General features: G+C 53.4%; 1 protein-coding gene across 1 annotated transcript in view; it reads left to right on the top strand.

The window, feature by feature from the left end:
- Positions 1-13,412, top strand: part of LOC145337183 (5'-3' exonuclease PLD3-like) — a 47,493-nt gene extending 34,081 nt beyond the window's left edge. The window contains exons 8-12 of the mRNA XM_080181983.1: positions 3,120-3,320; positions 6,294-6,433; positions 8,997-9,159; positions 11,277-11,376; positions 13,206-13,412. Of these exons, the coding sequence (XP_080038109.1) occupies positions 3,120-3,320; positions 6,294-6,433; positions 8,997-9,159; positions 11,277-11,376; positions 13,206-13,408 (807 nt within the window). The 3' untranslated portion in view covers positions 13,409-13,412. The remainder of the gene's footprint in view (positions 1-3,119; positions 3,321-6,293; positions 6,434-8,996; positions 9,160-11,276; positions 11,377-13,205) is intronic.
- The last annotated feature ends 4,142 nt before the right edge of the window (positions 13,413-17,554 follow it).

The raw sequence follows: 17,554 nt of genomic DNA, 5'->3' as shown, positions 1-17,554 counted from the left end.
ACTGACCCAGGTAACCGAGAGGGAGATCACTGACCCAGGTAACCGAGGTGGAGATCACTGACCCAGGTAACCGAGAGGGAGATCACTGACCCAGGTACCGAGGGGGAGATCACTGACCCAGGTAACCGAGGGGGAGATCACTGACCCAGGTAACCGAGAGGGAGATCACTGACCCAGGTAACTGAGGGGGAGATCACTGACCCAGGTAACCGAGGGGGAGATCACTGACCCAGGTAACCGAGGGGGAGATCACTGACCCAGGTAACCGAGGGGGAGATCACTGACCCAGGTAACCGAGGGGCAGATCACTGACCCAGGTAACCGAGGGGGAGATCACTGACCCAGGTAACCGAGAGGGAGATCACTGACCCAGGTAACCGAGGGGGAGATCACTGACCCAGGTAACCGAGGGGGAGATCACTGACCCAGGTAACCGAGGGGGAGATCACTGACCCAGGTAACCGAGGGGGAGATCACTGACCCAGGTAACCGAGGAGGAGATCACTGACCCAGGTAACCGAGGGGGAGATCACTGACCCAGGTAACCGAGGGGGAGATCACTGACCCAGGTAACTGAGGGGCAGATCACTGACCCAGGTAACCGAGAGGGAGATCACTGACCCAGGTAACCGAGGGGGAGATCACTGACCCAGGTAACCGAGGGGGAGATCACTGACCCAGGTAACCGAGGAGGAGATCACTGACCCAGGTAACCGAGGGGGAGATCACTGACCCAGGTAACCGAGGGGCAGATCACTGACCCAGGTAACCGAGAGGGAGATCACTGACCCAGGTAACTGAGAGGGAGATCACTGACCCAGGTAACCGAGGTGGAGATCACTGACCCAGGTAACCGAGGGGGAGATCACTGACCCAGGTAACCGAGGGGGAGATCACTGACCCAGGTAACTGAGGGGCAGATCACTGACCCAGGTAACCGAGGGGGAGATCACTGACCCAGGTAACCGAGGGGGAGATCACTGACCCAGGTAACCGAGGGGCAGATCACTGACCCAGGTAACCGAGAGGGAGATCACTGACCCAGGTAACTGAGAGGGAGATCACTGACCCAGGTAACCGAGGGGGAGATCACTGACCCAGGTAACTGAGGGGCAGATCACTGACCCAGGTAACCGAGGGGGAGATCACTGACCCAGGTAACCGAGGGGGAGATCACTGACCCAGGTAACCGAGAGGGAGATCACTGACCCAGGTACCGAGGGGGAGATCACTGACCCAGGTAACCGAGGGGGAGATCACTGACCCAGGTAACCGAGAGGGAGATCACTGACCCAGGTAACCGAGGGGGAGATCACTGACCCAGGTAACCGAGAGGGAGATCACTGACCCAGGTAACCGAGAGGGAGATCACTGACCCAGGTAACCGAGAGGGAGATCACTGACCCAGGTAACCGAGGGGGAGATCACTGACCCAGGTAACTGAGGGGCAGATCACTGACCCAGGTACCGAGGGGGAGATCACTGACCCAGGTAACCGAGGGGGAGATCTCTGTGTTGGTGAGGACTCTCCTGGAATACTGCCTACAGTTTTGTTCGCCCTATCTTAAAAAGGAGATAGTAAGATTGGAGGCAGTCCAAAGGAGATTCCCCAGGCTAGTTCCTGGAATGAAAATTGAAATTAAAATTTTAAAAAATGGGCGCAGAGGAGATTTACAAGGATGTTGCCTGGATTGGGTGACAGGCCTTATGAGGATAGGTTGAAGGAGCTGGGACTCTTCTCCCTGGAGAGACGAAGGATGAGAGGTGACCTGATCGAGGTTTATGAGGTGTTGAGAGGTATTGATCGGGTGGATTCCCAGGGCTGAAATGGTCGCTACGAGAGGACACAGGTTTAAGGTGATGGGGAGTGTGTGCAGAGGAGATGTGAGGGGTAAGTTTTTCACTTAGAGGGTGGTGGGTGAGAATGGGGCTATTTTTTCACACAGAGGGTGGTGAGCGTCTGTAACAAGCTGCCAGAGGTAGTAGTAGTAGAGGCGGGAACAATTTTAAAAAGCATTTAGATAGTTACATTCATAAAATGGGTATAGAGGGATATGGGCCAAACGCGGGCAACTGGGATTAGCTTACGGGTTTAACAAAAAGGGCAGCATGGACAAGTTGGGCCGGAGGTCCTGTTTCCAATCTGTAAACCTCTATGACCTGACCCAATATCTCCTCATCTGGCTTGTTGTCACACTTGGGTTTTATAATGTTCTTGTGAAGCACTGTGGGGACCTTTCTTTATGTTCAAGGTGCTATATAGGTGGTTGTTATCATCGTATATGTTTGAAGGCAGCTGTCAGCGGTCTCTTTGAGGACCCCCCCCCCCTCCCCCACTCCCCCCAGGCCTGGTAGTGGCTTCCTCAGAAAGTTGGCTGTGTAAATGGGGCCTGCAGCTTGAGGCATGAACAAGGCGAGCATTTCTTTCAGGCGTGCGGCCTGGCTGCCTATTTTTGCACCTTTGCCAATGACGATGACGCATTTCCGATGAGTGATTGGCGCGCGGGCCCCCGTCCGCCATGTTTAGGTGCCCGTTCTGTGCCTGAGAGATAGCTTTAGCTTCTAGCCCAGCCTACGGCCCTGGTCGATGTTCCAGTGCAGCACTGAGGGAGAGCCGCGATGGCAGAGGCACCACTGGCTTTTGGGGGGGCGGCCTGAGACTGAGGCCTGCTTGGCTGGATGTCAAATATTTCCTGATTGAATTAGAGGAAAAGTAGGAGGTGTCCTACAGACTGTCCTTCAACCAAGATCTGGGCACAAATTGGCCATGTGTTATCAAGAATGACTGGGTTTTAACTACATTTTAACTGCTCTTGGGGGAATCCTGCTGGGGTCACGGTACGAGGCAAATGCAAGTTCTGTTCAATTGGAACCTTATTTCTTGGACATCCTCCTCCACTCTGAAGAGAAAAGCCCCAGCTCCCTCAACCTTTCCTAAGACCTACCCTCCAAACCAGGATATACTCAATGATAGAGCACCCACACCCACTGGGGTAGAGAATTCCAAACATTCACAGCCCTTCCTGGGGGGGGGGAGATCATTTTGGGAGAGGGTGGGAGTGGGGAGCACAGTTTCCTGTGCGAGTCGTTATCTTGAATCTCTTCCGGCCTCTCGGCAGGTGAAGGAGCTGGGAGCCATCGTCTACAACTGCAGCAGCCTGGCGGAGGATCTGGGCAAGATCTTTGAAGAGTACTGGACAATTGGTGGGCCCAACAGCAGCATCCCATCCCCCTGGCCCAGTAATTACTCCACGTCCTACAATGCGAACACCTCGATGAAACTGGACCTGAACAACACCCCGGCCAGCGTCTACTTCTCAGTAAGCTCTGCAAACGTGTCGCCGGTTTCTCTCCGAGGTTTACCGGGATCCATGCGGGGTCACAGGGAGGGTGTCGGCATCTTGGTTGGTTGGTTCCTTTGACAGCCGGGTCCTGCAGGCCTTGGCCAGCTCAGTCAGAAGGTGGGCGGCTCCTGGTCAGATTTGTAGTTTCCCCACCCAGAGTTACATCCCTCCCATCAATGCTTCCTCCAGCAGGCAGGAATTCTCATGTCAGAGGCAACAGAACACAAGAAACAGGAGCAGGAGTAGACCATTCGGCCCATCTCCGCCATTCTATACGATCAAGGCAGGCTTCAACTTCATTTTCCCGCCCATTCCCCATATCCCATAATTCCCTGAGGGACCATAAATCTGTCTATCTCAGCCTTAAATATAGAACATAGAACAGTACAACTCAGTACAGGCCCTTCGGCCCTCAATGTTGTACTGAGCTATGTCCGGTCCCAAGATCAAGCTATCCCGCTCCCTATCATTCTGGTGTGCTCCATGTGCCCCAGCTCCCTCAACCTTTCCTCATAAGACCCATCCTCCAAACCAGGATATAGTCAATGATAGAGCAACCCACAATCAATCCAGCAACTCAGCCAACGTTCTGGGGACCGGGGTTTGAATCCCGCCACGGCAGATGGTGGAATTTGAATTCCATGAGAGATATCTGGAATTAAGAATCTACTGATGATCCAATAACCGCTTGAAAGTTCCTAAAGTGTCCGACTCCACTATCATAGCAGGGAGTCTATTCCACACCCCAACCACTCTCTGAGTGAAGAACCTACCTCGGACATCCCTCCTATATCTCCCATCATGAACCTTATAGTTATGCCCCCAAGTAACAGCTACATCCACCTGAGGCAATAGTCTCTGCACATCCACTCTATCTATCCCCCTCATCATCTTATAAACCTCTATTAAGTCGCCTCTCATCCTCCTCAGCTCCAAAGAGAAAAGCCTCAGCTCCCTCAACCTTTCCTAAGACCTACCCTCCAAACCAGGATATACTCAATGATAGAGCACCCACACCCACTGGGGTAGAGAATTCCAAACATTCACAGCCCTTCCTGCGGGGGGGGGAGATCATTTCTCCTTATCTCAGCCCCCTATCCTGAGAGTGTGCCCCCGTATTTTAGACTGACTGACCAATTGGAACAATCTCTCTGTGTGTCCGTCCAATCAAACCCTGTCAGAACTGCCTAGGTTTCAATGAGATCACCTCTCATTCTTCTGAATGTGTAACCAGGGAGGCCTTGGCCGAGTGGGATTATCGCTAGACTATCAACTCAGCCAACGTCCCGGGGACCCGGGTTCGAATCCCGCCACGGCAGATGGTGGAATTTGAATTCCATGAAAGATATCTGGAATTAAGAATCTACTGATGACCACCAAACCATTGTCGGAAAAACCCATCTGGTTCATTAATGTCCCCTTTAGGGAAGGAAATCTGCCGTCCTTACCCGGTCTGACCTACATGTGAGTCCAGAGCCGCAGCAATGTGGTTGACTCTCAACTGCTCTCTGAACAAGGGGCAATTAGGGATGGGCAATAAATGCTGGCCCAGCCAGTGATGCCTGCGTCCCACAAATGAATTAGAAAAGAATTTACTCAATCTCTCATCAGAGCACAACCACTTCATCCAGTGACCCTTCACTGTGCTGTCTCCAGTGTGGGTTTATCCTTCCTTAAATGTGGAAACTGAAACTTCACGCCATATTCCAGATGTGGTTTCACCAAAACCCGTCCACTTGCAGCAAGGTTTCTTCATTCCTGTACTCCAATCCCCTCCATTTGCCTTCCTGATCGCTTGTTGCGCCCGCATATTAACCCTTTGTACAATTGCACACTGGTGTAATTGGTGGCACGGCGGGTTAGCGCTGCTGCCTCACGGCGCCAGGGACCCGGGTTCGATTCCCCGGCTCGGGCCACCGCCTGTGTGGAGTTTGCACGTTCTCCCCGTGTCTGCGTGGGTTTCCTCCCACTGTCCGAAAGACGTGCTGGTCAGGGTGCACCGGCCGGGTTAAATCCTCCCTCAGTGTACCCCAACAGGAGTGTGGCGACTGGGGGATTTTCACAGTAACTTCATTGCAGTGTTAACGTCAGCCTTACTTGGTGGCGCCGATAAATAAACTCGGAAAGAAAAAAGTCTCTCTGAACATCGACAAGTTTCTCACCGTTTATAAAATATTCTTTTTTAATTCTGAGGCTGAAACTTTGCCGTCCCGCCTGTCTCAAGAATCTTCTTGGGGTGGGTGGGTGGGTGGTTGGGGGGGGGGTAAATATGACTGACAAGTCAAATGTCCGTCAGACTCCGGCGGGAAATCCCACTCCAAGGCTGGAATGGTACCAGCACACCCACCGATTCCTGTGCGGCAGGACACAGCCAGGAGGGGAGTGGATGGATGCTGGATGGATTAGACAGGGAGAAACTCTTCCCCCATTGGTGGAAGGATGGGAGAGGAGGGGGGGGCACAGATCGAAGGCGATTGGCGAAGGAAGCAACGGCGACTTGAGAAGAGCCCTCCTCCCTCAGCGAGTGGTCGGGTTCTGGAGTGCGCTGCCACAGCGTCGGGAGCTGACAGGCTCGAGGAAGGCTTTCAGAGAGGTACAAGTCCCTGAAGGGAAAGGAAAATTTGCAGGGAAAGGGCGAGGGAATGGACCTTGCAGAGAGCTGGCACGGACACGTGGGGCTGAATGGCCTCCTGTGCTGCAACTGTTTGAGGATTGCAAGATTTCTGATGCGTTAACGGAGTTAATATTCAGTTCAGCTGTGATATAGTTGGATGGTTGAACAGACTTGAAGGGCTGAACGGCCTGCCCCAGTTCCTATGATGGATCGGCCGAGTTGTTTATCTGAAGCCACGAGGGACCAATCCATCCCCAGTCTATCGATAGCGCTGATAGCAGAACGGGTTTGAGTTATCACTGACCCCTCGCTTCCCCCCCCACTCTCTCTTTTAGAGCTCCCCCCCTCAGTTGTGTCCAGACGGACGAACGGATGACCTCTGGGCCATTCTCAGCATCATCGATGATGCGAGTGAGTTTGTTTACGTGGCAGTCATGAACTACATCCCCGTAACAGTCTTCTCAACTCCTCAAAGGTAAAAGGCGATTTGCGTGGATCATCCCGTGTGTGTGCGCGCGTGCACGTGTGTTTTTCAGTTGAGCAGTGTATTCTGGAGACACAGTTGGGGGGCATTTGGATCCAGGCCCAAAACCTCAGCAAAACCTCATTGGAGTGAGCTAGCGTTGAGGCAGTTGGTTGGAGGGGGGGTGAGTGTTGAGGCAGTTGGTTGGAGGGGGGGTGAGTATTGAGGCAGTTGGTTGGAGGGGGGATGAGTGTTGAGGCAGTTGGTTGGAGGGGGGGTGAGTGTTGAGGCAGTTGGTTGGAGGGGGGGTGAGTATTGAGGCAGTTGGTTGGAGGGGGGGTGAGTGTTGAGGCAGTTGGTTGGAGGGGGGGTGAGTATTGAGGCAGTTGGTTGGAGGGGGCGAGTGTCGAGGCAGCTGGTTGGAGGGGGGGTGAGTGTCGAGGCAGCTGGTTGGAGGGGGGGTGAGTATTGAGGCAGTTGGTTGGAGGGGGGATGAGTGTTGAGGCAGTTGGTTGGAGGGGGGGTGAGTGTTGAGGCAGTTGGTTGGAGGGGGGGTGAGTATTGAGGCAGTTGGTTGGAGGGGGGGTGAGTGTTGAGGCAGTTGGTTGGAGGGGGGGTGAGTATTGAGGCAGTTGGTTGGAGGGGGGATGAGTGTTGAGGCAGTTGGTTGGAGGGGGAGTGAGTGTTGAGGCAGTTGGTTGGAGGGGACGAGTGTCGAGGCAGTTGGTTGAAATTCCTGCATCTAGTCTTCCTTCCCAGTTGTATTCTTATACATTGGGCCCTCTAGCCCTCACCCCTCACCACCCCCTCATCATCTCCTCATGCCCCTTCCATACCTCCATATCCCTCCCACCTTCCTGCTTCTTGCCCACTCGTCCAATGTGCTCTGAAACCTGCCAACTATAAAGTAGCAATGACAAGGCTTGAAATGCACTCACAGATCTACTTAAAAAGAAACGGTGATTCTTATAACAGTGTCCGAGACTTGAATATCAAAGCTTTACCTCAGTTCACACCTCTTAACCTTATCCAAATAAACTTACAGACATGGAAAAAAAATAAAGAATGGTTTATTAAAATCTCATAAAGATGTCAGTCAACTAACAGAAATACTCCTCTTCCCATTGTGGAAATAGGCCCCTGCTGAGTTAATTTATTACTAAGCCTTGGAGCTCTGCCAAGCATTCATGAAGAGTCCATTTGTGAACAGACTGAATGCCCCTCACTCGACCTCTCTGTCACACTGATTCTCTTTCTGTCTTTCTCTCTGACTATTTGTTTCTCTCACCTTGTTTATTGGTCTCTCTGTGTGGTTAGTGCTGCTGCCTCACAGTGCCAGGGACCTGGGTTCAAATCCAGCCTTGGGGACTGTCTGTGTGGAGTTTGCACGTTCTGCCTATGTCCTCTGGGTGCTCTGGTTTCCTCCTTACAGTCCAAAGATGTGCAGGTAGGTGGATTGACCATGAGTTTGGGTATAGGGCTGGGGGAGTGAGTCTAGGTAGGTTGCCCTTTTGGAGAGTCAGTGTAGATTCAAGACTATCACTGTTTGCTGTGCAGATACATGGATTTGGGCCAGTGTCTGTGGGAGTTTGCACATAACAAAGAACAAAGAACAGAAACAGCCTGGGAAACAGGCCCTTCGGCCCAACGAGCCCGCGCCGCCATTTTAACATTACCAGTCCCCCCCTCCACCCATGACCCTTATCTATGCTTATGGCAATCCACATTGAGGGAAACTAATTTGGGGACAATTTATTACCTCCAATCAGCCTAACAGCACATCTTTGGGGTGTGGGAGGAAACCGGAGCACCTGGAGAAAACCCACGCAAGCACGGGGAGAATGCGCAAACTCCCACAGACACCGGCCCAAATCCATGTGTCTGCACAGCAAACAGTGAGAGTCACTGAGCTGTCGTCTTGCCCAGTATCTGGTCCAGTTTAAGCACACACTAACGACATGAAGCACTAGGCCAATCTCGAACAGCCAAGAGCAGCCCAAGTACGACCCATCGCGTGTATGCCCCTCGTTGGACAACAAGGCGGACTGGCTTAAAACCTGTGAATTAAAAGAGGAAAAACATTAGTATCATTCCACATCCTTATACATCCTTAAAACCTGTGAATTAAAAGAGAAAAACACCAGTACCATTCTCCCCGTGCTTGCGTGGGTTTTCTCCGGGTGCTCCGGTTTCCTCCCACACCCCAAAGATGTGCTCTTAGGCTGATTGGTGTAACAAATTGTCCCTAAATTAGTCTCCCCCTCGATCTGGTTATAATTCCTTTATTGTAGAGTCCAATAGGCGTGGACAAGGGTCATGGGTAGACGAGGGCACTGACAGTGTTAAAATGGCGGCGCGGGCTCGTTGGGCCGAAGGGCCTGTTTCCTGTGCTGTGTTGTTCTTTGTTCTTTGTCTTCTGCACTTGGGGGGATTGTATGGATCCTACAAACCCCAGGGGGATGACGGGAAGGGGAGTAAGGGGGGAGGGGCATGTTTGCATGGCTGGGGTTTCTGGAGGAGCCGCTCCATCAGTAAGGATAGCGCTGGCTAATAACGATTTCACTTTCGCCGCTAGGTACTGGCCGGAGATCGACAGACACCTGCGGAAGGCAGCGTTCGAGCGGAGAGTGAAAATAAACCTCCTCATCAGCTGTTGGTCGCACTCCGACCCCACCATGTTCCCCTTCCTCCATTCATTGACAGCTCTGAATAGACACCACTTCCTCAACGTGAAGGTGGTGAGTGGGCGGTCATCTTGGATGGTGATCTAAGGGGGGGGGCTGGTGGGAATCCCGACCTATTGATGGCGTGCTTTGGCGTTTTGCTTTTAAGCCACTTCTCAAGAGGCAAATGTTTAGGGAGGCCATTCAGCCCCTTGCTCCTGTTTTGTCACTCAACTAGGTTGTGACTGTTCTGTATTGTAATCTATTTCTCTAACCCAGGGGTGGCATCGTGCGAGAAAATCTATCCTTCACAACTGACCTCAGCAGTTCCAGATCTCCCTTGTGTGAGGAAGTGCTTCCTGACGCTGCCCCAGTACGGTGTGGCTCAAATTATTTGTCCCCTCATTCTGAGCGCTCCTCTCGTTATCTCCCTCTACCCACCCTTTCCGCCAATCATCGTCACCTCACTGCTCACACCAATTCTCCATCACAGCGTCGAGACTGTTCCGGCAGACACTGGGGGTGGAATCCTCCCATCCAGCCCCCCCCCACGGGAATCATCGCAGGCGGGACAGGAGGGGTCTTGGGGCAAGCGCAGCTGGAAAATCCCACCCTGGGTGTTAGATGGGATATACCCCAGATGGAACACCAGTCCATCACAGGGCACACACCGACACACACGTGCACACACTCCCACACATGTGCACAGACTCACACACACACACACACTCACTCTCACTCACACACAATCACACACACACTTACTCATACAGTCACACTCACTCATTCACGCACACTCACACTGACTCGCACACTTGCACTCATGCACAGTCACGCACACAATCACACTTGCGCACTCACACTCACTCACATACACTCTCACACACTCACACAATCACACTTGCGCACTCACACTCACTCACATACACTCGCACACACTCACACACAGTCACATGCACACTCACTCACACAATCACACTCACGCGCACTCCCATGCTCACATGCACAGTCACACTCGCACACACACACTCATCCTTATACACACACACACACACACACACACAAGCACTCACACTCACACACGGAGAGAGTGTGCTAACTCCACACACAGTCACCCAAGGCCAGAATCGAACCTTTGTCCCTGGCGCTATGGGGTAGCAGTGCTAACCACCGGATTGAATTTAAGCCTTGGGTCATTGTCTGTGTGGAGTTTGCACATTCTCCCCGTGTCTGTGTGGGTTTCCTCTGGGTGCTCCAGTTTTTCTCCCACGGTCCAAAAGGTGTGTGGGTTAGGTGGACTGGCCATTCAAATTGACTTGATTTGATTGGATTTATTATTATTACATATATTAGTAGACAGTGAAAAGTATTGTTTCTTGTGTACAGACAAAGCATACAGTACATAGAGAAGGAAAGGACAGAGTGCAGAACATAGTGTTACAGTCAGAGCTAGAGAAAGATCAACTTCATACAAGGTAGGTCTATTCAAGAGTCTGACAGTAGCAGGGAAGAAGCTGTTCTTGAGTCGGTCGGTACGTGAGCTCAGACTTGTATCTTTTTCCTGACAGAAGAAGGTGAAAGAGAGAATTTCCAGGGTGTGTGGGGTCCTTAATTACGCTGGCTGCTTTTCCCCGAGGCAGCGGGAAGTGTAGACAGAGTCAATGGATGGGAGGCTGGTTTGCGTGATGGACTGGGCTACATTCACGGAGTTTATTGCCATGATGTGGAGATGCCGGCGTCGGACTGGGATGGGCACAGTAAGAAGCCTCACAACACCAGATTAAAGCCCAACAGGTTTATTTGGGGTCACGCGATTTTGGAGCAGCGCTCCTGAAAGCTCGTGATACAAAATAAACCTGTTGGACTTTAACCTGGTGTTGTGAGACTTCTTACCGTAGTTTTTTAGGTAACGGTCTTGGGCAGAGCAGGAGCCCATACCGAGCTGTGATACAACCAGAAAGAATGCTTTCTATGGTGCATCTGTAAAAGTTGGTGAGAGTCGTAGCTGACGCGCCAAATTTCCTTAGCCTCCTGAGAAAGTAGAGGCGTTAACTAGCAATGCCCTCAATGTCTTAGCAACACGGTGGGTTCGTGTTTAACCCATTGAGGGAGCTCTCACCAGCATTTCCAGTGCAGGTGCTGCGTTGCTATCGAGATACACGGTAACCCTCCCTCCCATTTCCTTCTTGTAGAAGATCTTTGTGGTGCCCTCGACGCAGGAGCAAAGGAGGATCCCGTACACACGAGTCAATCACAACAAGTACATGGTGACGGACAAAGTGGCCTACATCGGTGAGCAGCCTTCCGCTGATTGCTACGTATCGAATAGTGAATCTGTGATCAAAGGAGTAGAGATTAGGAGTTTATTTTATTCATTCTTGGGATAAGGGCGTCGCTGGCTGGCCAGCATTTATTGCCCATCCCTAGTCGTCTTTGGAATGCAATTGAGAGTCAACCACATTGCTGTGGCTCTGGAGCCACACATAAGTACAACACCAGATTAAAGCAGATTTCCTTCCCTAGAGATCCATCCCAGGACAGATACAGCACGGGGTAAGATACAGAGTAAAGCTCCCTCTACACTGTCCCCATCAAACACTCCCAGGACAGGTACAGCACGGGGTTAAACACAGAGTAAAGCTCCCTCTACACTGTCCCCCCATCAAACACTCCCAGGACAGGTACAACACGGGGTTAGATACAGAGTAAAGCTCCCTCTACACTGTCCCCCCATCAAACACTCCCAGGACAGGTACAGCACGGGGTTAGATACAGAGTAAAGCTCCCTCTACACTGTCCCCCCATCAAACACTCCCAGGACAGGTACAGCACGGGGTTAGATACAGAGTAAAGTTCCCTCTACACTGTCCCCCCATCAAACACTCCCAGGACAGGTACAGCACGGGGTTAGATACAGAGTAAAGCTCCCTCTACACTGTCCCCCCATCAAACACTCCCAGGACAGGTACAGCACGGGGTTAGATACAGAGTAAAGCTCCCTCTACACTGTCCCCCCCATCAAACACTCCCAGGACAGGTACAGCACGGGGTTAGATACAGAGTAAAGCTCCCTCTACACTGTCCCCCCATCAAACACTCCCAGGACAGGTACAGCACGGGGTTAGATACAGAGTAAAGCTCCCTCTACACTGTCCCCCCATCAAACACTCCCAGGACAGGTACAGCACGGGGTTAGATACAGAGTAAAGTTCCCTCTACACTGTCCCCCCATCAAACACTCCCAGGACAGGTACAGCACTGGGTTAGATACAGAGTAAAGTTCCCTCTACACTGTCCCCCCATCAAACACTCCCAGGACAGGTACAGCACGGGGTTAGATACAGAGTAAAGTTCCCTCTACACTGTCCCCCCATCAAACACTCCCAGGACAGGTACAGCACGGGGTTAGATACAGAGTAAAGCTCCCTCTACACTGTCCCCCCATCAAACACTCCCAGGACAGGTACAGCACGGGGTTAGATACAGAGTAAAGCTCCCTCTACACTGTCCCCCCATCAAACACTCCCAGGACAGGTACAGCACGGGGTTAGATACAGAGTAAAGCTCCCTCTACACTGTCCCCCCATCAAACACTCCCAGGACAGGTACAGCACGGGGTTAGATACAGAGTAAAGCTCCGACTAAACTGTCCCTGTCAAACACACGTACAGCATGGGGATAGGTACAAAATAAATCTTTGGAACTCTTGCTCCCCTCCCTTCTCCCCTCCTCCCTCCCCTCCGTCCCCCCTTCCCTCCTCCCCTCCCTCCTACCCTTCAGCCTCTCTCCATTCCCGTCTGCCCCTGAATTTAGCCTCCGATGCCCCCAAGCACCGACTGTCTCCACCAGTTGATGACCAACCGGCTCATCACCGATGCCGATCGCAGGAACCCTGACTGCTGGCACGTATGATGTGGATGTGCCGGCGTTGGACTGGGGTAAACACAGTAAAAAGTCTGACAACACGTACCCCAGACACAGCTCGGGGGGAGGGGGGGGGGGATGTTGGAAATTGACGAAGTTATGGCCTGCCCATGTACACCTCTCTGTCTGTCTGTCTGTCTGTCTCACACAGTCAGCCCATCTCTGGATTAAACAGCATTTGTTTTCCTCTGTTTCAGGGACTTCCAACTGGTCTGGCGATTACTTTGAGAACACGGCAGGCGTGGGCTTAGTGGTGAACCAGACTGGCTCGGGCAAACGTTCCCAGGACTTGACCGTGCAGCAGCAACTGCAGAGTGTGTTTGAGCGAGACTGGCACTCAGCCTACAGCACGCCCCTGGATAGCAGTGAAAAGTGGAGCAGAAGCTGTAAATATATCTAACCTCCGCCCCCACCTACCCACCCACCCACCCACCCACCACACCCGGGGGAAATGTGTCCACTCAGAATCTGAAACCAAATCAACGCCAAAACCCCCAGCAAAACACTGAAACCGATTGGGAGTCTCAAATGACCCTGGAATCTTGTCCCTTTGTGTCCATCGAGAGGTGATCGCTGAGGGTCACCGACCTCAGGGTGGAGGACACGGCGGGGGGGGGATGAATCCCCGCGGACAGTTCTGCTGGAACGCCTGACGTAACTTTGCAAGCGGAGGCACCCAACCCGCTGCCTTGGTGCCGTCTCCCCAGCCGGTTATTTCAGGAAATCCAAAGGATCGGAATTTTACCATCCCGCCGGCTACGGGAATCGGAGCGGACGGGGTGGGGGTGGGGGGGGGGGGAGGGGGAGGGCGGGGAGGGTGGGGGATGCGGACCAATGGAAAGGTCTGTTGACCTCGGGTGGGATGCTACAGGTTTGGGACGAGCGAGGCAGTAAAGTCCTACTGGCCGTATCAGGTACTGAGCCTGTTAGGAACCTTACAATTTGGTTTATGACGGTGCCCTCCCCCTCACACTCCTGCTTACTCACAGGGTAAAAGCTGGGGCAAGTTGGGGGGGGGGCAGTAAACACCGAGAGCTCAGCTGTGGGAGGCAGGCTCAGACCCGTCTAAGTCTCCTGGTCTGGAATGGCCTTTCTCAATCCAGCTCCCAGTGGGTCTGGACCACTGGCCCAAACTGACCTTTATTCAGCAATCAGACACTCACACAGGCCAGGATGTATGTTAGTCAGTGTTAACCGCACCTCAAACTGCAGTGGAAACACGAAAAAGCTTTACTCTGTATCTAACCCCGTGCTGTACCTGTCCTGGGAGTGTTTGATGGGGGGACAGTGTAGAGGGAGCTTTACTCTGTATCTAACCCCGGTGCTGTACCTGTCCTGGGAGTGTTTGATGGGGAGACAGTGTAGAGGGAGCTTTACTCTGTATCTAACCCCATGCTGTACCTGTCCTGGGGGTGTTTGATGGGGGACAGTGTAGAGGGAGCTTTACTCTGTATCTAACCCCGTGTTGTACCTGTCCTGGGAGTGTTTGATGGGAGACAGTGCAGAGGGAGCTTCACTCTGTATCTAACCCTGTGCTGTCCCTGTCCTGGGAGTGTTTGATGGGGGGACAGTGCAGAGGGAGCTTTACTCTGTATCTAACCCCGTGCTGTACCTGTCCTGGGAGTGTTTGATGGGGGGACAGTGTAGAGGGAGTTTTACTCTGTATCTAACCCCGTGCTGTACCTGTCCTGGGAGTGTTTGATGGGGGGACAGTGTAGAGGGAGCTTTACTCTGTATCTAACCCCGTGCTGTACCTGTCCTGGAGTGTTTGATGGGGGGGACAGTGTAGAGGGAGCTTTACTCTGTATCTAACCCCGTGCTGTACCTGTCCTGGGAGTGTTTGATGGGGGGGACAGTGTAGAGGGAGCTTTACTCTGTATCTAACCCCGTGCTGTACCTGTCCTGGGAGTGTTTGATGGGGGGGACAGTGTAGAGGGAGCTTTACTCTGTATCTAACCCCGTGCTGTACCTGTCCTGGGAGTGTTTGATGGGGGGGACAGTGTAGAGGGAGCTTTACTCTGTATCTAACCCCGTGCTGTACCTGTCCTGGGAGTGTTTGATGGGGGACAGTGTAGAGGGAGCTTTACTCTGTGTCTAACCCCATGCTGTACCTGTCCTGGGAGTGTTTGATGATTTGCAAACTTCTAATTCTAACAATAACATCCCACCAAAAGGATACCAAAAACAAAAACAAAAGGAAATCATTCTATTGTCAGACAGATATTATTATATTTTTACCACCCTCCCCCACTCCTCTCCTGCCCCAGTGAGTGCAGTTCCTGTGTGGAGAGAGTGACAGAGGTGCAGGATTCTCAGCTGCTGCATTCACAGCAGACGTTCTGCTGCCTCGATCTGTACACTTCCTTCTGTCAGTTTGGAAATAAAGTCTATTTTATTCTGAATCCTCGGCTAGTTTCTCAGGCTTCCTGTGGAATCTTTCTGAGCTTGAGGGGTTTTTTTTTGAAAGTTTTGTCAGGCCGGAATGTGGGAGCAGAACCGAGGCCCGGGTCACGGGGCGGGGCCCAGGAGTGGGGCCCAGGCCCAGGGTGCGGGAGCGGGGCCCAGGCCCAGGGTGTGGGAGCGGGGCCGAGGCCCAGGGCGCGGGAGCAGGGCCCAGGCCCAGGGTGTGGGAGCGGGGCCGAGGCCCAGGGCGCGGGAGCGGGGCGCAGGCCCAGGGCGAGGGAGCGGGGCCGAGGCCCAGGGTGTGGGAGTGGGGCCCAGGCCCAGGGTGTGGGAGCGGGGCCCAGGCCCAGGGCGAGGGAGCGGGGCCGAGGCCCAGGGTGCGGGAGTGGGGCCCAGGCCCAGGGCGAGGGAGCGGGGCCCAGGCCCAGGGTGCGGGAGTGGGGCCCAGGCCCAGGGCGCGGGAGCGGGGCCCAGGCCCAGGGCGCGGGAGCGGGGCGCAGGCCCAGGGCGAGGGAGCAGGGCCGAGGCCCAGGGTGTGGGAGTGGGGCCCAGGCCCAGGGTGTGGGAGCGGGGCCCAGGCCCAGGGCGAGGGAGCGGGGCCGAGGCCCAGGGTGCGGGAGTGGGGCCCAGACCCAGGGTGCGGGAGCGGGGCCGAGGCCCAGGGCGCGGGAGCGGGGCCAAGGCCCAGGGCGCGGGAGCGGGGCGCAGGCCCAGGGCGAGGGAGCGGGGCGCAGGCCCAGGGCGCGGGAGCGGGGCGCAGGCCCAGGGCGAGGGAGCGGGGCCGAGGCCCAGGGTGTGGGAGTGGGGCCCAGGCCCAGGGTGTGGGAGCGGGGCCCAGGCCCAGGGCGCAGGAGCTGGGCCCAGGCCCAGGGCGCGGGAGCGGGGCCCAGGCCCAGGGCACAGGAGCAAAGCCGAGGCCCCGAGTGCGGGAGCAGGGCCCAGGCTCGGGGCACGGGAGTGGGGCGAGGCCCAGGGGCACGGGAGTGGGGCCCAGGCCCGGGGTGCGGGAGTGGGGCGAGGCCCAGGGGCACGGGAGTGGGACCCAGGTCTGGGGCGCATGAGTGGGGCCCAGTCATTGGTTCACACGTTCGATTATCATCACTGAGACACATTTCTATGAACCCTCTCTCCTGTGATAGTCCTGGTGCTGTAGCTCTCCTGAATTCCTTTTGAAGAGACCAACCAATAATATCCCATTCACAGTTTGGCCGCATCTGGTCACAGACCCAACCCTTTACCGTCTCTGAGCTATTCACACCGCTTCCCAGTTCCCCACCTCTTACACAGAGATGTTGTGTCTGGATGCTGATCGCCTTCTGCCTCCAGCTCTCCTTTGTGTCTGCCAGCTTGCCTACACTAACTTCCTGTTGAAGTTGCTTCCAAGTCAAGGGTCGCCAGGTCACGTGGACCAGATTTTGAGATTATTGAAGAAAATTGCAGTGAATCCCTTTACAAAAAGCCCTTAAACAAAAATTAAAGATTTAACAGATGATTTAAAGAAACTCTCAATTTTCTTTACTGTGCTGTCAAAGGTTTGTGGGAAAGTCGTAGAATCATCCAACGCAGAACAAGGCCATTTGGCCCATCAGAACCATGCCAGCTCTCTGTGGAAGTGGAAATTTTCCTGCTTCTTGACTGTGGTAGGAAGACTCAACAAGGTTCGTTCCAACAAAATAACTTGTATGCAGTATTGGCAAAAACTTGAGTTCAGAGAGCTGTCGCTTTGACTTGTTAATTCTTCGTCAAGTCCCCACTGACATAAAGAATCAGTTCGGTATTTATACTTACTCATTATCAGTTTGTGTGACCAGAGCTTATTCAAAAATTCAATCAATAATAGCGTCGTAAGCAATGTCATAAATCATGGTACAATTTGCTGACCTCCTAAAACTCTTTGTCTCCTCAGTCATACCTTTATCTTGTCCTTTGATAGAACGGAAAGTCAGTGACTCCTTCATCCCTGACCTTGTCTTGTCTTACTCATACAGCCCTAGGTTATGTGGAGTCAGCTTTATCAGGTCTTGACCTACTCCGGTCTTATTCATGTCTTAGGTTACGCAGAGTCAGTTTTCCTTATTTTGTACCAAGTACTTGACCAATTTTCCCATCATGCCACTACTTCATTCGTACAACTTCGCACTCT

Source organism: Carcharhinus amblyrhynchos, unplaced genomic scaffold (assembly GCF_965287045.1).
Source record: "Carcharhinus amblyrhynchos unplaced genomic scaffold, sCarAmb.v2.hapA scaffold_44, whole genome shotgun sequence".
Lineage (NCBI taxonomy): Eukaryota > Metazoa > Chordata > Chondrichthyes > Carcharhiniformes > Carcharhinidae > Carcharhinus > Carcharhinus amblyrhynchos.
This window is presented reverse-complemented; position numbering and strand designations above follow the sequence as displayed.